General features: G+C 36.3%; 2 protein-coding genes across 3 annotated transcripts in view; one reads left to right on the plus strand and one right to left on the minus strand.

The window, feature by feature from the left end:
* Positions 1-2,746: 2,746 nt before the first annotated feature.
* LOC126764091 (ATP-dependent DNA helicase PIF1-like) lies at positions 2,747-4,177 on the minus strand. Its single transcript, XM_050481876.1, has one exon. The coding sequence runs from the start codon at positions 4,026-4,028 to the stop codon at positions 2,901-2,903; it is 1,128 nt and encodes a 375-aa protein (XP_050337833.1). The 5' UTR covers positions 4,029-4,177; the 3' UTR covers positions 2,747-2,900.
* Positions 4,178-17,890: 13,713 nt separating this feature from the next.
* LOC126764074 (craniofacial development protein 2-like) overlaps positions 17,891-22,329 on the plus strand; it is a 182,138-nt gene continuing 177,699 nt past the window's right edge. Inside the window, exon 1 of one of the 2 annotated variants that reach the window (XM_050481846.1) lies at positions 17,891-21,829. In XM_050481846.1, the coding sequence (XP_050337803.1) occupies positions 19,949-21,193 (1,245 nt within the window). In that variant the 5' untranslated portion in view covers positions 17,891-19,948 and the 3' untranslated portion in view covers positions 21,194-21,829. The remainder of the gene's footprint in view (positions 21,830-22,329) is intronic. The other variant, XM_050481847.1, reaches the window with a different exon arrangement.

Genomic DNA, 22,329 nt, shown 5'->3' on the forward strand with positions numbered 1-22,329 from the left:
AACTTCTACATCTCGAAACTCCCACAGCCACCAGGGAGAGTTTCCCTAATCTCGTTCGCTGATTACCGCACGATATTGACATAGGGCCATGGAATCGATGGCATGTGTTCAAAGGTAAACGGCTATCTCTCCGACCATTCTCGCTTCTTCTCTCCACGGAACCTAACACTCTGCGCCACCGAATCCACAGCGACCATATTCACGACCTGAACGAAGGAGTACAGACTTGAGTTTAATATTGCAATCAATGCCGTCAAGATTCTGACTGTCAATAATCCTAAGATTTTAGTAGTAACTTTTGATGGTCGCCTGGATGCAGTGAAACGCATATGAGGAGTTGCCGTGAGAAACGAGAGTGAGCGAGCCTTGCGCAGCTTCGACATATCCAGCATATGTCCTGGGTGCAATTAGTCTCCGCAAGATACAGAAAACCTCTTTGCATGCCCCGTCAACCCCAAACATCTGACACCCTTTTTCCTTTGGTCCGACCCTGTCGAAACAGCACGTTTCTTGGATCTCCCGTTAGATGACGTCAACGACAACTTAGATAGTCCTTTCCATCCTAACGGGAGTTGAATAACCGTTAAAACAACAACAATGTAGGAGTGGATATGTATTTACAAATACCCATTTATCAACACTGTAAGTAATGTTCATTTCGGATATATTGAATACAGATAGTAATATTTAATGGATGCAATACAAATATTGTACTAGCTATGTAAAGGATCACAAATGATCCTTAACTAATAAAAATATAAGAGCTATTTGTGTTCTACCGTTGAGAACGCTTCTGATTAAGATATGTGTACATTGTACAAACTGCATTTGATAAATGAAACCAACCCGTTTTATTATTTAACAAATTGGTGACCCCTACATTTTTAAAACACGCAAGTGAAGTGAAAATAAAAATGTAAAAAACAAAATTAAAAAAAAAAACAACTATTAAAAAACGAGGATAAAAAATATTCTTTCTCATTACATCCACAAGGTAAGAATATTTTTCCTTTACAAGTAACTTAAATATTTTTTTTAAACGCATATTTTTTTTTGTGGTAAAATGGAGAATTAAAATTAGCAGAGGAACTACAAAAACTTAATTTTTGATCCATAAGTATGGATCTAAATGAAGAATTAATAAATTTAGAAAAACCCGAGGACAGGTAAGACAAAACATGGTCAAAGTTTCAAAGAAACCATTTACAATTGTCCAAAGATCAAAAAAAAAAACAACTATTTTAAAAATGATATTGAGGGGACGGTAAGTGCGCTTTATTTAACAGCATACACCAAGTTAAGCGAACTAATAAATATAATTAAAGATAATAATGCTCCCAGGAAAATGGAATGCTTTTCGAATCCTAGTTTAGTTCGCTGGCTTCAATTCTTATTAACAGAATTAGAAAAAAATATTGAAGACTGCGAAATAGGCGATAATTGCTTTCTAGATGGTATAGAGAGAGTATTAGAAAAAATTCGTGGTACTGTTCTTGAATTTAAGCCCACACGAAAAAGAAGAGTTAACTCGGAAATTCTATTATCTACGGAATAAATTTTACAAACTCAAATAAAAATCTGATAACAAAAAAATGCTTTCTCAGGAGAATTCGTCCAGTGGCAAACTTTAAGAGAAATGTTTGAGCAACACGTATTCTCTCGAAATGTTTCAAACATATAGTATGTACAAGTATTTAACATATAACATTTATCCAAATTACATTACCGCATGTCCTATTTGATTTCTATCATCCAAGTATATTTAACCAATTATCTTTTAAATAATAACAAATTACATATATAATTCAAATATTCTTAACTAGCTGACCCGGCGAACTTCGCACCGCCTAATTATTGGAGGCATATTTAGTAAGTCACAAACACACGACACAATACTTTTTTAATTTTATTGAAATTTGCTGCTTTTAGATTTTTAGGAATATTAAAGAATTATAGTATAGATGCACAGCAAAGAGACGTTAACATTTCAAGTGACATTTTACCATAGACAATTTTTTTTGAGTGAATACTGACAAATATTTACACTATAACTATCAAACTACATCTGTAGTTTTTTTTTTGACGATGGCCATGGTTAGGAAAAGAAGAAGAACTACATCTGTCATCGAGAAAATAAAGAATTCAAACAACTATAATATAGTTATAGTGAAGCTATATATCCCTCAACTCCTTAAAATGCATTGTCCGTTTTGTAAAAAGTGGATGGAACGGCAGAAAAAAAATAATAACTGTCCAGATTGTATTAAATTATTATTAAGATGCGACGAATGCTACAACATAATCGCTGTTACCTTCAGATTTTGTACCAAGTGTGGTAAGAATGTAGAACGAATAATACGCGTGAACAGGGCAAAAGTACAAAAAAATATATTAAAGCAAAAGCTGCTATCTAAACCAAAACACGTTTCTACAATGCCATCTTCATCATCTGAGGAGACATTCTGTGAATTAAATTTATCGGCCGAAGACATACAGGACATTCAAGTTATTGAAGACAGCCAAAAGCCCAACATCAAGAATGTTCTGGTAGATATTGATGTTATTGAAGACAGCCAGCAGCTCAACATTGATAATGTTCTGATCGAATCAGATTTGTCCGAGTCGCCTAGTACTTCCACCATATTATCATGTCCTGGCGAGCCAAGTGGTTCCCAAGTAGATGGAGCCAAGTTGATGGAAATAAAGAGTTACTAATACACGTTGACATTAAGGATCCAAATGCACATATTATATACATATTAAGTCATTTATTTATATTTATACACTTCATATACAAAAATTTAAAATTTTCTTGGATGTGCTCGTTTCTGGACTGTGAACATGATAAACAAATCTTTGCTTAAATTAAATACAACACAGTTATGATCATATACAGTTAATTAATATAGTGCTTTCTGGTAGACAATATTTTTAGTTTTTTTTTGCGGTGCGTAAATAAATAAGGATGTTGGTTTTCCGACACGCGAACACGCAACGTATAATTGTCCATGTGCGAAACAGGGAAACTCTAAGTTTATTCCGCAAACTTGCAACGATTGGCCTTGCGATTTATTTATGGTCATCGCAAACGCCAGACGCACGGGAAATTGCAACCTCTTAAAATCAAATGGCAAATCCGTTGGAATCATAGGTATTCGTGGGATTAAGACATCCTCTCCTTTGTATTTTCCTTTGATTATTTTAGCTTCGATGATGTTATTCATGAGTTTCTTCACAACCAATCTCGTTCCATTGCAAAGTCGAGGTTGATTAATATTACGCAGCATGATGACAACTGACCCTACTTTTAATTTCAAATTATATGGTGGTAGTCCAGGCAAGTCCAATGAATTTAAAAATTCTGTAGGATAGTTGACTACGTCATCCTGGTTTGTGGCCGTGTCAACTGATTTGTACGTAAACAACTCTCCTGGAAGGAAATTCTGAATGGTAGCATTGAGATCATCGACATCTTTGTTTTTTGCTGCCAATATTGCTCGTTCACTTAGCCAATCGTGGTTATTATATTGTTGTTTAATGTCCGGAAAAACACGCTGAATAAGCTCCTTTTTCGATTCTGTGAAGTGACAGAAATCTGTGGGAAAAGTCATTAATCCGGTCGAGCTGTCAACTGCGACCTTACCATTGCCAATATCCAGCAACTGCTTCGAAAACACAGTCGCAGTTTGATCTTGTTGCAAAAACACTCGCATGTTAGTAGTTAATTGTAGTGTCTTTACGTGCCGCCACAAATTTGATGATTTTAGACATGCGTTTATTTCGTCAGCAACAGTCGATCGAGGAATTACTGGAAGAGTCTGACGAAAATCACCTGACAACAGTATCATAGCTCCACCAAAAATGTTTTGGTTATCACGTAAATCTTTTAACGTCCTATCTAGTGCCTCCAGCGACCTCTTGTGGGCCATTGTGCATTCGTCCCAAATTATCAATTTGCATACTTGGAGAGTCTTCGCCATAGCGCTATTTTTGGCAATGTTGCAAACTGGCGTTTCGTTGATATGCATGTTTAATGGTAATTTTAAGGCTGAATGTGCAGTTCGTCCGCCTTCTAATAAAGTTGCTGCTATTCCAGATGAAGCCAACGCTAGGGCTACCTCATTTTGCGATCGGATCTTTGCTAATAGCAATGAAATTAGGAACGTTTTCCCAGTACCCCCAGAGAGTCAAGAAAGTAAATCCCCCCAGACCCACTGTTTACAGCTTGTGTTAAACGATCGTACGCAATCCTTTGTTCTTCGTTCAATTGCGGAACAGTTGTGCGAACTGCTTCGGTCATAGCTTGAGTATCGTACTGGAGTTCTCTTTGCAACTCATGGTTTAATGCATCTTGCATAGCACGATTGGGTGCTGTCAGGCCCAAACACGACAATACTTTATTTGCCATCAACAAACACATATCTTCTATTATGATCAATGTGTCATTGTAAATCTCTGCCGTAATTTCCAATGTAGGATTCAAAGTTTCACAACGCACGCGATGCAACACATCCTCAGACATGTCATCCCTATATTTCATCCACAAATCATTCGGATTTGAGGGGAAACATGTCGATATTATAATCGCAAACAGTGTGCGAATTTGATGCGGCGATGAAGATATCACGGAATCCTTGAGCGTATCATCCCAATGCGAATCGTTTTCAAGCAACCGTAATAATTGACACGCCTCACGGTAAGTCGCACACAGATGTCCATCAACTGTTCGCAATTGTTGAAAAGATGTCGGACCAGGAACATTCACCAATAACAATCTAAGATAATAACATTCATCGTTATTAGGATGTACTGTATATATACGGCCTATAGCATCTGTGGCAAATACATTTTCATATCCTTCAAGTGGTGTTCCTTGTTTACGACGCTGAAAAGACTTTGATGATGCGTTCCATGTGTAGTAGCGCGGCATATCAGCATACAGCAAAGTGCGAGCGAATTGATCAGTTGCACAAATTGAGAAGAAACCTGTCAATGTGGTCACAGGTGGACGTGCCGCTCTATCCACAGCGTTGTTTGGGTTGAAATACACTCGTTGTCCATTTTCTAAATGAACTGCCAAATGCAATACAGTGGGATGTCTTTCATGAATTGCAAACGAAAATATGCGCCAAATAGCCTCATTGCTGCTTACATAGCGACCCATCTGATAGTGAGACACTTCATCATTTGTGTTTGTTACTGCGAACATGGCCATGTCGCTACCTTTGTTAACATATTTACATATGTACTTTATGGATTTCACAGAGTTACAAAATTCCACGTTGATGTGAGCTTCAAAAGTTTTGGACAATATGGGCGAGAACGGCACAATCCAACGATTGTCTACATGAAAATCTTGTCCTTTTATCTTGACATCTACAGATCGTCCACCGTCCTCAACTGATCGCCGACGATACAATGGGTAACCATCGATTCCCGAGATGGTTTCAGCAAGCAAGTTTCTCGGGTACCGTTTGGAGCACTTGCCGTCGATCATACAGGGTGAGCTGTTGTTGAAAACTCCGCAAGGTCCATGTATCATGTGTTTAGTTACTATCGTATGCAATTTTGGGTCAACCGTTTCATCAGGAATTTCGGCTGAAATAATGGAATCAATTTCTTCTGGCCTTATTTTGTCAACCAACCAGACTAATATATGAGCATGTGGCAAACCACGCTTTTGCCACTCAACAGAGTACATCCAACAACGTACTTGGCCATACACACGATGCTTTGTAATGAAATTCATTAAAGATTTTAATTTTTGCTTGTAAACTCTGGCTGTGATGTCATGCCTATCAAGTGGTGTTTGGTTGTGTAGCAGTTCTTTTTTTATTTCAATCCATTGTGGGTTACAGGTGAATGTAATAAATAGGTCTGGACGGCCATACTTTCGAACATAAGACATCGCATCTTGAGCGTACTCGTGCATGTGGCGCGGGCTTCCGATGTAAGTGGCCGGTAAAATTGTCATTCTTCCTACATTATTTACATTGCCGTCAGCATTGATTGCATCGCGAAGATGAATGTACTCTTCAGATCGAAGCTGCTGTTGGTTAAGACGGATGTATGTCAATCTTTCAGTCTCAATTTTGACGTACATGTCCACTGCATACTGATGAAAGAGCCGTTGACACATCAAAATGTGATTTACTTCACCTTCACGGATCATGAGTCTGTATGCATAATAATTCATGGCACTGACTTTTTTGTGTGTATCAGCACCTGGAAGTACATATGATAAAAAAATACATTTATATATTGAACATATAAAATATTTTATTTTGTATAATCTAATTACCTGTTGTTGGATTAACCATTTTGATATTAAAATGGTACCCATCTTCTCCCTGCCAGAAAATTAATGGGTATTGTAAAGCATCATAAGCTCTATGCGTTTCATATACACGTTTCAATTCATTGTTCCGGCGATGAAGTACAATATCTCTTGATTGCAAATTCTCTCCAACAACGACAATAGCCACTTCATCTATTGTCGGTGAATTAAACCTCCTTGCATGCTCTCCAGCAGGTGTTTTGTCGGCTCTTATTACAATATTATGGCTGTCTGATGGCATCCGATCCAGTGCCATTTTGAACATCTTCACTAATTCATTATTCTCGTGAAGAAATGTTTGCAGTTGTTGGACAATGATTCGCTTGACGGTTGGATTATGACCACAACGTGTATCAACTTCCACATCTTGATTGCCCATAAAATAAATTTGCAAAAATTTATGATCTGCATCTGGCACTGGCAGCATTGCCCCCAGTAGGTGATGAATTTGTCCTTGTATCTGTAATTGTTTAAGAACTGGTTAAATTAATTGTGATACAAATACAAATTAGAATTTCACTAAAACAATTATGGTATACTACCTTGAAAGTAGGCATGAACCCGTCTTGTACTATATGCGTTGCACCAAACGATGTCATTTGGAAGCAATTATTATATTTTTGGATGTTAGCCAAGAAGTGTTTAGACTCACTTTCCATCCCATTAACTAATGAGTGTAACGGTTCAGGTGGTGGAACCAATTGAGGCAATTGTACATTGCCACCAGCACAACATAATCCTGCAGGTTCACTACTGTACTTTAATGCTTTACAATGTTGACAAATGATTGACATTTCTCCAATCGTCACAGATTTGTCGGCACTATAATCAAATTCCGGATCGTAGGAAAATGCTCCTCGTTCGAGGTTTACAGGAGCATTGCGTCTGCGGAATCGATTAAATTCGTTATCCCGTGCTCGCTGCTGTTGTGATCGATGTGCACGAACTCGTTCCATTCTCCCCTATCCACTTGATAGTTATTTACTCTTGAACGTAATTCTCCCATACTTGTACGACTGTTATCATTATCAGCATCTCGCTGGTCATTAGTGCGGTTGGAGCGTAAAGTAGCTCGTTGCACATTTACACGACTTCGACGACCTATGTCAGGTCGTTTTCTTTTCCTCGGCATTGTAAGCAGCGAGAAGAAAATCACTTTTAGCAGTATTTCAATATTTCTCCAATTAAATGTTTCTTTTTTTTTTTAACATGAGATGACAAAACCAAGGATGTTAAAGTAGGAGCGCAGCAAAAAGTCTCTAAATTTATGGACAAAACAATGTAACGTTCGGATACACGTGCTTTTTACATGAGATGACAAAACAATGGAACGTTCGGATACACTTATTACTTACTTATTACTTTCTTATTTCTCCAATTAAATGTTTTTTTTTTTTTAACATGAGATGACAAAACCAAGGATGTTAAAGTAGGAGCGCAGCAAAAAGTCTCTAAATTTATGGACAAAACAATGTAACGTTCGGATACACGTGCTTTTTACATGAGATGACAAAACAATGGAACGTTCGGATACACTTATTACAGGGCATCTCGACAGGATAGAATTTATAGAATACTAACTGTTATTGCCATTGCCAAATCTGTATGTGGGCATTTGCTATCATGATATAATCATTTGCGCAAAAGCGTAGGGTAGGTAGGTTCGAGATGATGTAGCGTATGCTTTGAGCTCTTGAAAAATTTATTTTATCATTTGCGAAATGCCGTCGGGTAGGTAGCTGATGTAGGGCACGTTTTGAGCTCTTGAACTCCTTAAATCTTTTGTGTGGAACATAAAAAAAGGATAAATATCCTTTTGTTTACAAATGTATTTTTGGAAAAAATAAGATAATAACAAAGGATAAAGATCCTTTTTTTACAAATGTATTTCTGGGAAAAATAAGAATTTATATTTTTGGACTACTATATAATAATTGTGGCATAACTTTTATATACCAATTAAAATAATAAATTTAAAATGAGAAATGATATTTTGATTTATGCTTGTATAAGTTTATTAAATTTAAGACTTCCCAACCCAATTTGCATAATATTTCTATAAATTAACAATATTATACTAAATATTAAATGTTATTTTGAAAATGTACTTTATTTTTATAATATAACACAACCGTCTTAACTCGCTCTTCTAATTTTCATATTACCAAAATTAAAATGCCGTCGGCATATGTGGAAATGGGATATGTTGCCTCTTCGAAATTTTCATATAAATGAAAACTGCGCTGTTAAACTGCTGAAGAGACAGCTTCTAGCTTACGATATATGGCAAACTATGTAGTATTCTATATCTAGTAAGCAATGAGCAATGTGGAGTCTGCACAGGCAGAGATGCCCCGTTATTATAATAAAAGTATTTTTGAGAGTTGGTAACACTGTAAGGTTGGCACCATCAAACACGTCAACACATTAATTATATTTATATTTTGAAATTAAAATAATAAATTTAAAATGAGAAATGATATTTTGATTTATGCTTGTATAAGCTTATTAAATTTAAGACTTCCCAAACCAATTTGCATACTATTTCTATAAATTAACAATATTATACTAAATATTAAATGTTATTTTGAAAATGTACTTTATTTTTATAATATAACACAACCGTCTTAACTCGCTCTTCTAATTTTCATATTACCGAAATTAAAATGCCGTCGGCATATGTGGAAATGGAATATGTTGCCTCTTCGAAATTTTCATATAAATGAAAACTGCGCTGTTAAACTGCTGAAGAGACAGCTTCTAGCTTACGATATATGGCAAACTATGTAGTATTCTATATCTAGTAAGCAATGAGCAATGTGGAGTCTGCACAGGCAGAGATGCCCCGTTATTATAATAAAAGTATTTTTGAGAGTTGGTAACACTGTAAGGTTGGCACCATCAAACATGTCAACACATTAATTATATTTATATATTTTGAAATTTGAAATTGAAATTTAAATACACGATGTTATGAGCAAAGTTGATATTATGTTGTCGATTCAAAAGTCTTGTTTTAATGCGTTCTTCAATTCGAGTGGAACTGAGAGTACAAATACCGTCAAATGTTTGACAGCAAGTAAGTGGTCAACTTTTATATGGGAAAATGGAATTGTCGTTTTACTCTATCTTACTCGTAATTTTTCCTTATTTGCTCACCGTTTAGACCTACCCTGGACTACGACAAACATTTTAAAACCAAAGTCAGCTCAATCGGCCCAGCCGTTCTCGAGTTTTAATCAGACTAACGAACAACAATTCATTGAGCTTCTGTATAGAACCAGAATATTAATATTGAAACATTTGAACAAAACTGCTTCTAAAACCAAGCCAAAAAGCAGTAGGCAGAATAAATTTTCTTTACAGTTTTAGGTTCTATGGCAAAACTATGCTTTGCATATATTATAATACCCTTTTTATTCCTGTTGTTTGTCTCCGTGCTATCTATCCTCAGCTCGTTAATTGGAGTAAATCCTGGTATATCAAAACGTATAAGTTTCGACAAAACATAAAATCTGAAGAAAGAATCAGGCAGTCTCAGACAGACTCTGAAAATTGTGTTATCAAAGCTTTATTTGTGTTCGATTAAATCAGTACTCTAAATACAAGATCCGATTCAGATAACATGTTAGGAGAAATTAAATTTCCTATAATGAAGATATCGAAACTCTAGGCATTCTGGGTCTAGTATGAACGACAATTTTACCATATGTAGCACCCTGACCTTCATGAATTGAAATTCCTTCAGCCGGAACAACTGGAAATTTATTTCTTTCTACTGAAAAGATTTCATAACCTTTCTAAACGATGCACAGTAGTCGGACTTGTATGGAATCAGCGGCCAAAAATACTTCCACTGCCTATTTAAAAGTGAAATTTCGCCAAAGCTTTTTAAAATCTCCCTCTCCCGTTTTCCACTCCGCCACCCCACGATGGTAACAAATTCTAAATAATTATATTAAATTAAAAAAGTTGATAAACGAAAAAAGCAATTTCTTAAATAGTATTCAACTAAATCAAAACTGATTTTAATAAAATTGATTTACTTTTGCATGATAGTTTCTTTGACTGGTGATGAAAGGATCTAAGCTCAAAAGCAGTCGATTTAGCAAGTCCTTATTTGTAGCGATCCGTTAGTTCTTTCGTGCATGATGGAGTCGATACATCTTAACGTCCTTATTGCTTGACTCAGCAGATTCTTCTGAGAGCATACTGAATAACATCGGGAGCGTGAATTAAAATTTTACGGACTGACTTAGGAAGATAATACCAGGAATATTTTGAAGTTAATTCCTTTGCAGGATTTAGCGCAAATCTAGTGCATTTAGGGTTGTTTAAACTGATTCCTTTTGAAATTGAATTCGAACAGGACGGCAATAGCGGGTGGACGAAGATCAGTCTGCAGTTTTTCCAAATTTGTTTGTGCTCTTCATGATTTTGCGATTTTATTATCAGTTATACAGGGACATATGCCGTGACAAATAAATGATTGTCTTCCAAATTATTATTTTCAAATCTCTGCTTATATTCGCTCTGACCAGAATTGCCATCAAAGCCACATATACCTATTGATAATAGGTACTTAGAAGGCTCATTCCGTTCACTATTTACATTTGTGACGCAATGTATTCCAATAGTTTTTTTATCTCAACTTCAACATGAGATTCTGAGACCTTTTTTTGCTCAGGATAACTGTTTTTCCTTTAAAATGTTATCATAGCAGGGTAAAAAGTTTATATCAAATTTTTTGTTAACGAGGCTTCTAATAAGTAAATACTGAAGCTTTATTTATTTTTCTTCGGTTATAAGTGATATTACTTCACACATTTTCTAAACACTAAAATTCAAAAATATAATATTATAGATATGCGTGAAAGTTCACACCGATATGATGTGCCTAAATAAAAGTACGTATAAAACAAACATTTGATAAAAGTGAGAAAATGATAAAATGAAAACCAAAGCTCAAATATGTGTATATATAGTATATATGATGAAAAAAAAAACATAAAAAACTATAAAATATGCACGAGTATACATACACGTAAATACAAAAACTATAAAAAATAACACACAAAAAATCGCATGCCTGGTAGAACAACATGAGTAACAAAGAAAGTTATATTTGGAGTTATTTCTGGAAGTCCCAACACTCTGAGCTCATTATCCACAAGAAGTAGTTCTATTTGTGCACCTTCTTCTAAGGCTGTGTCATTATAAAGACTTTTTTAGAACATTTTCAAGTTCTCTTAGCTCAAAAACATCATATTTACTTCGATTTTCCTCAATTAGATTACGATGTGTTATGCAGATCTGCTCATTATCGTTTTCAAGGAGATCTTGCTGTTCATTCCTAGATAGTATTACCATTTTGCGGAAATATTCAACTCCGGTGCTGATGACAACCCCACTTTCTGGTAAATTTTCGTCTTCTTCCTCCTCATGATAACTGTCTTGTGCTCTTCTAAGGGATTTAAAATATTTATACACAAATGCAAATATCAGTAAAACAAACAGTTTCTAACTGATCGGGTCTTTGAACATAACGGTCTAAAATACCTGCTACGAATATTTCTGTCCTACCTGAAGGAAGATTCTGAAGTTCCGCTCTAGGTTTAACCATTCGAACACGGTCATCAGGTCGAGATGTATTTATAAATATTTAGGCATTACTTGCTTTCGAAAAATGGAGCCTAATGCAGCAATATATTGCTTTTTGTGCAGATATTTCTGTGCCTGATATAAACTTGTGACCTACATATTTGTATTATATGTTTTAGTTTTTGCTTAACTGAATAATTCCCAGCATTTACTTTTGATATAGCTTCAATCAAGAGCCTGGAAATTCGTCTATTATATTTGTTAATATAATTAATTTTATAAGAGCAGCAAGCATATGCATCCAGAATATATTGGATATCCATATTTGCACCATGTAGTTCCAAAATCAGAGGATGTTAAACGTTCATAAAACGATCCTCTAATTTTCTTTTTGGAAAAATTTTGTGTTTTGATAGGCTTGATCTCATAGGTAACAAATAGTCATCGAAAAACGTATTTATTCTACTATCAGACAGGAAGTGTTCAAAATTATTTAAATACGAAATATCTTATGTGGTAAGATTTGAATTTCAAACGTTTTGAATTTTGGAAGAGTGTTCTTTATTCTTTGTAAATTTTCAATTGTTTCTGTTAGAGGTAAAAATATTTGTGTTGAAGGGATTGGTGGATATAGTGTACCAAAACGACATAACTGTTGTCCTCTTATTTCTCTAGTACCAAATTGACTAACCAAACTTTCTGTAGAAATATAATTGTCAAGGAAACTAATGACATGAGGGAACGTCTGAGGATTTTAAAGGTTGATCTTGGGAGCATTATTAAGCCAACACATGTCATGTACATGAGGGGAACCTCTTTGTTAAAACTTCACTTTCCAGGAAACGTTTTTTACAAAATGCTGTCCAAAAGTGCCGGCATTATCTTTAAAAAGCTTAAGGATTTGTCAATAGCGGTAGTTAAAATATCTTGCACAAGTAACTGCATCTGACCAAAATAGACGATACCTATCTTGGGTTGTAAAACTGCTGGCTTCATCTTCCGAAATATCTTTAGGGTTATAGGGAATGACCAAAAGCTAAATTCACTGAGATTTAGAAGCCGATAAAGTAATGAAGACGGTTGGAAGCCCAAATTGGCGAATCATTGCTACCATATTGCCATTTTTCGGCTTCCCAGTGCGCAGGAGAGGATCTTACACCTTGTAATCATCATCGTGTTGAATAAGGTTTTGAACAAAGTTTTCATTTAATATGTTCTTACTTTTTATAATCGTAGAACCATTTTGGAATAGTAAACGCTCTACGGTCAAATTAACGAATTTCAGAACGTACTATCTAATTATTCATTACAGAGTAGGTGCGTTTTTGACCTACATTATTATATTGTTCCAAATGGCAAGTGTTCGAAATATTATCTTGAATTATGTCAATGGGTCTTTGCCCTTCATCTGGTGGTATAAATATATAGGTATAGTCCAAGTTTCCTACCAGAATATTGTCTAAAAGAGTTTCTTAACCTCCTGAATTTAGCTCTACAGATTCAAGTGCTATTGGAAAACGATTGACTGAAAAATTAATTTTGTAAGCCTGTTCCGCATGAAGAGTGTTTAAATGAGTTAAGCATCCACCAACTCTACCCGGGAAAACTGGCGCACCCTAATAAGACAGCTTGATTCACCACAGCTGATGACACCAACACAACTCACCATACCTATACACCCACTCATCAAAAAGGTTTGAACATCGACAGCAGCGATCTATATATGTACATCTTCAACATTCGTCCACAAGAGATTCCATACGAACTGCGCCGCGTCGACACCATCATTCGTTTCATATTCTTTCGTTTTCGACAACAATCCCGCGCGCTGCAGTTTTGTATTGTGATCCCCCGATCAAACAATTGGAACATTCAATTTTGAAAGCGTTTAACGTATCAATTCACTTCAAATAAAAATTATACAAATTGAAAGACTTTCACAATAAACTGCATTGTTATTAAAACCTGGAGTGATACGGATGTTTTTATTATATCATCCACCTGTACTGGTTACTAGTTTAAACATGGTCCTTCGAGCCACTATGGATTTTTAAGCAAAATAAAATAAAACAAAATTAAGTGCAGTGCGGTGAAGATCAGTGTCGAACAATCAAAACAATCAAAACAAAAAAAAGAACAAAAACCCCAAAAACAAAAGAGCGCAGTGGAAAAAAAACAGCTGCGGTGAGAAAGACATAAACTTACAAAACCAAAATATAAAACTTTACAAACACACACAAAAACACATAAACCGGGCGCGAAACCCCCAAAAGAAAAATAAATAAATACAACAAACATTCGGGCGCGAACTTAAAAACATAAACTTACATACAAATAACAACACGCTCAAGACACCAGTCAGCTGAAAGACTGTAGAAGAGGAGGAATAAAGGAATTGGCCTTACACACATTTACACATATGTATTATCCCCCAAAAACCCCTTGCGGGAAGATAATGGGAGTTGTATCATTTCCATTTATTATTATTGTATATTATGCACGTATGTATGTATGCCTAAAGTTACAGTTTTATATATGTACTCATACATAAAACCTGTAATAAACTATCCGTTTGGTTAATAATAATAAAACTGGCACCAAACGGTAAGAATTAACGTTTTGATTTCCAGAAAAAATCAAAATTTCGATATAAAATAAATTTACATACATCTCCAATACATATTTACATAAAAGTGATCCCCTTATATGCTTACCTTTGTGTTTCCAAACACAACAATTTAACAATCAGAATAACGAATTCAAGTATTTGCTTACAAATTTCTCAGGCAATACCCCTTATGTTTAACAAAAACAATAAGCAGGATTGCAAACACTAAACACTTAATAAGCAAAGGCATTAACAAACAAAACAAAACAAAAACAAGACAAAGGTAGAGAGAAAAACAAAACATACATACATATATGCATATTTCTTACTTCTCTATGCAAAATTTTAATATACATACATACTACATATACATATGTTGATACCAACAACCTTAAAACAGTGCATAATAAACAATTTGTCTTACAAACTGAAAAACATACATAAAGTGTACTTAGCTTTCGCGCTCTCTTCCCAGTGCGAACATACATACATACATATATACTTATAATCATACGGCATAAAATCTGCCTGTAATTTAATACCCTACACCGGGTACTACATTCTACTTTATTAAAATTATAAATTTTAATTAGTTTTTAAAATAAAAATCATTTGAACAAAATAAACTAAACAATTGGTACATATAAAACTGTAAGTAACTATATATTTATCCAAAGTCCACATTGGCAAATATTCAGCAATACCCTTGTTCTTTGTCAAACAAAAACAAGAAGGACTGCACAAAACGTTACACCAAATACTTTGTACACATACGTTAGCACAATATTTATGTAAATAGCGCATCCCAGCAGATTTAAAAGCGAGATCTCCTGAAAGGAGGAATGAACGAGTCCTCCTATTGACCTCTTTTAGGAGCAGTAAGGGAGATTTTTTAATTTTGTTCTTATATTGTGTTTTTTTTTATTTTTTAGTGTTGACCTACTTTTGTCATCTTTTAGGAGCAAAAAAGGAGATTTTATACTTCTGATGTGATTTTTTTACTTAATTTTAGTATTGATCCCCTTTTGTCCTCCTTTAGGAGCAATAAAGGAGATTTTTTAATTTTTCGTAGCTTAAAAATCGTACTGTTAATAAAGGTTAATGCAGTTCTGCGTCACTTATTCCTTACCTCGGGTGGGGGGCAATAAGTGATAGCTAACGGCTCCTTTATTTGAAATTTTTATTTTTAAGTTTTCTTTTACCCCTTACCACTGGTAGGGGGAAGTAAAATATGTACATAATTAAAAATAATCTTTTCCGTTGAGATTGTCTTTCAAATCTGATTTTTATTTGGTATTTTTCTTGCTTATATACAAATTTTAAAACTATCTTAAATAACTAAATATATGTGTATGTGTGTATGTTTATATGTATTGCAGCATATTGTTTATTGCTGTAGACTGCAAACTACATCTGTCAAATATTAAAATACACACGTTCTTAAGGGCAGTGTTATTTTGACAGCTGCACGACTACACGACTGCAGGCCGACAGTTGTCGTTCTCGCTAACTTCAATATCCTCCTATTTTTGCCAACGACAGTAGGACGACAGTAGAGTTGACAGTAGAATGGAAGATAGAAAGAGGTGGTAGAGTGGTGATGCCACTAATATGTAAAATGTAAAATTATTCACAGCTCTAACAAACTTGACGTTATTTTACAAATAAAAGCATCAAATAGCTATATTATAGCTCTATTATATCATTTGTAATAACAATTGATAATTTAAAGCAAAAATATTGACCTATTTACTTATTTTTTGCATAAAAAATTTCACGTTGAACAAAATATTAAAATTTCATTGAAGTGAAAGGAATTAGTATGGCCACAACGAAATTGTGTACATACAAAATGGACAACTGCGTTGTTTTGTGTACATGCCGGCCATTGTGTTGTTGTTGCTTCTCAAAATGTACATGTAGTGAGATGAACAACGACGTTTTCAGTTCACTGTCGTGCTGCTGCAGTCTGTCGCAGTCATTGTGTTTACACTTTGACATGGGGTTGTTTTTGATACATATGTGTGTGTGTGTGTGTGATAATCTTATCTCTTCTCTAAATTTATGACATGTGTCTGCATGCATTTTTATTTTTATTGAATGCGCATTGCATGTAAATGCATGGCTATGTTTATGTCAATACATACATATGTATGTATGTTTATTAATATATAAATATATATTTATATTTAGTAGAATTTCGGCTTTGCATATAAATAAGCATGTTCAATGATATTTGAACACGTACTTTTGATTCCAAAATTACAAATTAACGGGAAATAATAACTGTTAATTTTTGTCTTCAAGCAATTGTTCATTTCAACTGTGTTTTTTAAAGCGTGCAGACGTAAGTGTTTTATATCTATTGAGTATTAAATATTTTAAATTGATAATTAAATGTACTCTAAAAGGCATTTAAAACGCCTAGTGAATAAAAATTAAATAATTTATATAAAAAACAAAATAATAATACACAAAATGAAAATGATGTGGAAAGTGTTAATGAAATTGAAAGTGATACAGGCTCTAAGGAAGTTTTTGAATAAGTTGAAAGTGGTACAGGCTCGAAAGAAGTGATAGAAGATTTTTGCTTGCCAGCTGAACCACTTTCAAAACAGTTAGCCATTTGGGCAATTGAAAATCGAATAACAAGGGCCGCATGTAATAGTCTTCTTGCAATTTTAAACTCACAAAAGTTAAATGTGCCTATATCAAAAAATATGCTCTTACAATCTTTCCAACCAGATGATACTAATGAACACTATACTCCTGGAGCGGATTATTGACATATTGCAACCGAAGAAGATTGAATTAATGATATTTCCTATTCAAAACATGAATGATTTAGCATCTACAGAGCCCTTGCTTTTGAATAAGCCTGAGGCAGAAATTGTGAGTATGATAAAATACATTTGATAAGATGTTACTAAACAGTTTGAGTTTATTATAGGTGGCGTATCTGAAGCAAAAATTTTCAAAAAGACTCCTATCAAAAATTTTGGATGAAGTGAATGCGGAGTCCCTGCTCTTAAAAGTGAGTTGGGATGGAGCCAAAAAAAAAGTTGCATTGAAGAATTAAGCACTTTTCAATAAATTTCTTTACGGTAATACATAATTTCAATTCATGTCATCTCTTTTTTTAACAAGTTTAAAAGATGATTACTCATACCCTGATTTTGAGGCAAAGATTAAAAAGGCGTTTCTCAAATGTAAGGCTCAGTTCTACAGGAACACTTATAATATAAAAAAAATAATAGATTTCATATACATTCATTTAATAAAAAAAATTTAATAAAAAATAAAATTATAAAAATTTGTTTTTGTTAAAATAATTGCAGGTTGAAAATAATATAGGATTTATCATAGAAATCCCCTATAGTATAGGATATCTCCTAAAGGATTAATCCAGGAGGTCTCAAACGATCATCCTAAAATCTGCTGGGATTGATCTCTTCAACGAGCTCTCAACTGCACAGAACATATGTATGTACATACAAGTCCAAGTATTAGGGTGTACCTAAATACAAATAATTCGGACAACAAACATTTTAATTAAAAAAAAGCGCGGATTTTTAATAACAATTCAAATATATTTTCGGACTAAAATATAAATAAATAATTTTATTTTGCAAAAATGGTTAACAACAACAATAATCAAAATACACCTGCAGGAGCTACACGCCCAAAACAGGTTGCTAAATTTATTTCAGAAAGTGACAGTTTAACAAGATACTGTACCACAGTAAAGTAGAGCTGCCACAAATATACAGTCAAAAGGCAAGTTCAGGCATCTACCTCGAGCTGCCCGCATGTGACACAGAAACCTTTTACGGAGGTTATGAAGAATGGCCGTCCTTCCGAGACATGTTTACGGCCGTGTACATAAACCATCGTCAATTATCACAAGCGCAAAAATTGTATCACCTCAGATACAAAACTAAAGGTCAAGCAGGCATAATAGTAAAACAGTTCGCTCTAAATGACGATAATTTCAATTTGGCTTGGGAAGCTCTAAAAGCTAGATATGAAAACGAAAGAACATTGGTCGATAAGCAAGTAACGACACTATTAAACTTGCCTAAAATCAAGAAAGAAACAAGTGAAGAATTTGTAACACTACAATCCACTGTTTCTAATTGTTTGTTGATTCTGTCGACACAAAATATTCCCACAGATAGCTGGGACCCAATTCTGGTAAACATTTGCACCGCCGCATTACCAGGAAAGGCGTTACTTCTATGGGAGCAATCGCTCTCATCACGAAAAAAGTGCCCAACGTGGCAATAAATGAAAGATTTTCTCACCACCCAATATGAAATTGCGGAAAGGTTAGAAGAAAATATAATTAATACTAAGACCATCAAACACGACCAAAATGGAAGCTTAAATAGACCCCAAGCTAGAAGAAACACAAATTTAAACAAAAGCTTTTACAAAACACAAACGTTCATATCAGAACAAAGAAAACAAACGTCATGCGAACTATGTAAAAGAGGGCATAAGCTTACATCTTGCGCGAAGTTTAAAAAATCAAACATTAACGAAAGGAACAACTTTGTCAGATCTAAAAGACTCTGTACAAACTGCTTGTCCCATACACACAATCTTAAAGGTTGCAAAAGCAAATTTAATTGCTTATATTGTCACAAAAGACACAATTCTATGCTTCATTACAGCAGATATCCTATCTCACCCCAAAGAAGCGCTTATACACAAAGAACCATGAGCATAATTGCTAAGGCAAATCCAGAAAATTGTCAAAAGACACCCTGTTGCTCAAAGGCACAAAAAGTACAAACGTTACACAGCGAAACACAAAGTGGACTAGTTACAAAATTAGTTACCACCATACAAACTCAAGTTGAGAAAAAATCAAATCAATACCTTAATTTACAATTAAGGAAATTTCAAGAGATAGGGAATCTTCCAAGAATATTAAATAAAACTCTAGGAGATCAGTATTGTTAGAGCTACTCGAAAGCCGCAACTACTCGATCAAATAGTGGCCGGTACGTCGTACGACCACCACTAGAGCCACAATTTTCTAATACTCCACAAATTGGTATAAAAAACAAAGTTAAAGTTACTTCTGACAGTCCCTATATTAAAAGAAATACAACTTTTCGGCTCCGCAGGATGGCTTTCGCCAGTAATGAAAAAAAAAAATTCTGCACAAATCCTAGAGCGGTGGTGGGCTACTACTTGCCAAATTAATGCATACGCACTCAAACACAATATGTAACAAAATTCTCGCAAAAGGATAGAGAATTGACATTCTCATAAAATATTGCTTAATAAGTAGTTCCATTGGAGGATGGAGTCATGTGTAGAAGTTCACGCAAGTGAGGAAAGTTCTCTGACCGCCATTCACTTGGGAATGGCCAGAAACGATTCTTTTACACATGGCTCAAGCAGCTCACTACTTCCGGTCTTTGACCAAGTATCCTCTGGGTAGCCTAAGAACATCCGTTCGAAGGCGAGCTAAAGTGAGAAGGCGAAACATCCCCCACATAGGGTTGTGCGCTGGGTTTGGGACCCGCCACGTAAAAAAAACACCCCCAGTGAAGAGCCATAACCAGCCTCGGATGAGAGACCCCCCTTTTGATGACGACCATGGCAAACGAAATAAGGACTACGAATTGAGGGCATGCACCTGGAATGTCCGGTCCCTTAATTGGGAAGGTGCCGCTGCCCAGCTGGTTGATGTCCTCGTAAAAACAAAGGCTGACATCACCGCCGTCCAAGAAATGCGATGGACGGGACAAGGACAGAGACGAGTAGGTCCTTGTGACATTTACTACAGTGGCCATATAAAGGAGCGCAAGTTTGGTGTAGGATTCGTGGTGGGAGAGAGACTCCGTCGCCGAGTACTATCATTCACTGCGATGAATGAACGTCTAGCCACAATCCGCATCAAAGCGAGGTTCTTCAACATATCGCTGATCTGCGCCCACGCCCCGACGGAAGAGAAGGACGATGTGACCAAAGATGCCTTTTATGAGTGCTTGGAGCGCACTTATGAAGGCTGCCCCCGCCACGATGTCAAAATCGTGCTTGGCGACTTTAACGAAAGGGTGGGCAAAGAAGGTGTCTTTGGCACTACGGTCGGTAAATTCGGCCTCCACGACGAAACATCCCCTAATGGATTGAGGCTGATTGACTTCGCCGGGGCCCGAAATATGGTTATCTGTAGTACTAGATTCCAGCATAAGAAGATTCATCAAGCTACCTGGCTGTCTCCGGATCGAAAAAATACCAACCAGATCGATCATGTTGTGATAGACGGAAGACACGTCTCCAGTGTTTTAGATGTGCGTGCGCTCCGAGGTCCTAACATCGACTCGGACCACTATCTTGTTGCAGCTAAGATTCGCACCCGCCTCTGTGCAGCAAAAAACGCGCGCCACCAAACACAAGGAAGGTTCGACGTCGAGAAGCTGCAATCACAACAGACAGCCGAACGATTTTCTACTCGGCTTGTACTCCTGCTCTCTGAGAGCACTCGTCAACAACTCGGTATAAGGGAACTGTGGGACGGAATTTTAAACTCGTGCAGCTGCAACCGAAACCATTGGTTTTCGGAAAGTGCAAAAGAACAGCTGGTACGACGAGGAGTGCCGCGCCGCAGCGGAGAGAAAACAGGCTGACTACCTCGCAACGTTACGATCGGCCACAACACGTGCGGGATGGGATAGATACCGAGAATTGAAGAGGGAAGCGAGACGCATCTGCCGACAGAAAAAGAAAGAGGCCGAAATGCGTGAGTATGAAGAGCTTGATAAGCTGGCAGGGGTAATGCTCGAAAATTCTACGAAAAAATGCGGCGGCTTACAGAAGGTTTCAAGACCGGAGCATACTCTTGTAGAACCCCCAAAGGTGATCTAGTGACCGATGCCCAGAGCATACTTAAATTATGGAGGGAACACTTCTCCAGCCTGCTGAATGGCAGAGAATGCACAACGCCAGGAGAAGGCGAACCCGATTCCCCAATCGATGACGATGGAGCAGACGTCCCATTGCCCGACCATGAAAAAGTTCGAATAGCAATTACCCGCCTGAAGAACAACAAAGCGGCGGGGGCCGATGGATTGCCGGCAGAGCTATTCAAACACGGCGGCGAAGAACTGATAAGGAGCATGCATCAGCTTTTTTGTAAAATATGGTCGGACGAAAGCATGCCCAACGATTGGAATTTAAGTGTGCTATGCCCAATCCATAAAAAAGGAGACCCCACAATCTGCGCCACCTACCGTGGGATTAGCCTCCTCAACATCGCATATAAGGTCCTATCGAACGTATTGTGTGAAAGATTAAAGCCCACCGTCAACAAACTGATTGGACCTTATCAGTGTGGCTTTAGACCTGGAAAATCAACAACCGACCAGATATTCACCATGCGCCAAATCTTGGAAAAGACCCGTGAAAGGAGAATCGACACACACCACCTCTTCGTCGATTTCAAAGCTGCTTTCGACAGCACGAAAAGGAGCTGCCTTTATGCCGCGATGTCTGAATTTGGTATCCCCGCAAAACTAATACGGCTGTGTAAGCTGATGTTGAGCAACACCAAAAGCTCCGTCAGGATCGGGAAGGACCGCTCCGAGCCGTTCGATACCAAACGAGGTTTCAGACAAGGCGACTCCCTATCGTGCGACTTCTTCAACCTGCTTCTGCAGAGAATAGTTCGAGCTGCAGAACTAAATAGAGAAGGTACCATCTTCTATAAGAGTGTACAGCTACTGGCGTATGCCGATGATATTGATATCATCGGCCTCAACACCCG

The sequence above is a fragment of the Bactrocera neohumeralis genome, unplaced genomic scaffold, assembly GCF_024586455.1.
Source record: "Bactrocera neohumeralis isolate Rockhampton unplaced genomic scaffold, APGP_CSIRO_Bneo_wtdbg2-racon-allhic-juicebox.fasta_v2 cluster09, whole genome shotgun sequence".
In the NCBI taxonomy this organism is placed as follows: Eukaryota; Metazoa; Arthropoda; class Insecta; order Diptera; family Tephritidae; genus Bactrocera; species Bactrocera neohumeralis.

What these genes read in the sequence shown, in the direction of transcription:
- LOC126764091 (XM_050481876.1), bottom strand. Translation starts at nt 4,028, where the DNA reads ATGCATATCAACGAAACGCCAGTTTGCAACATTGCCAAAAATAGCGCT.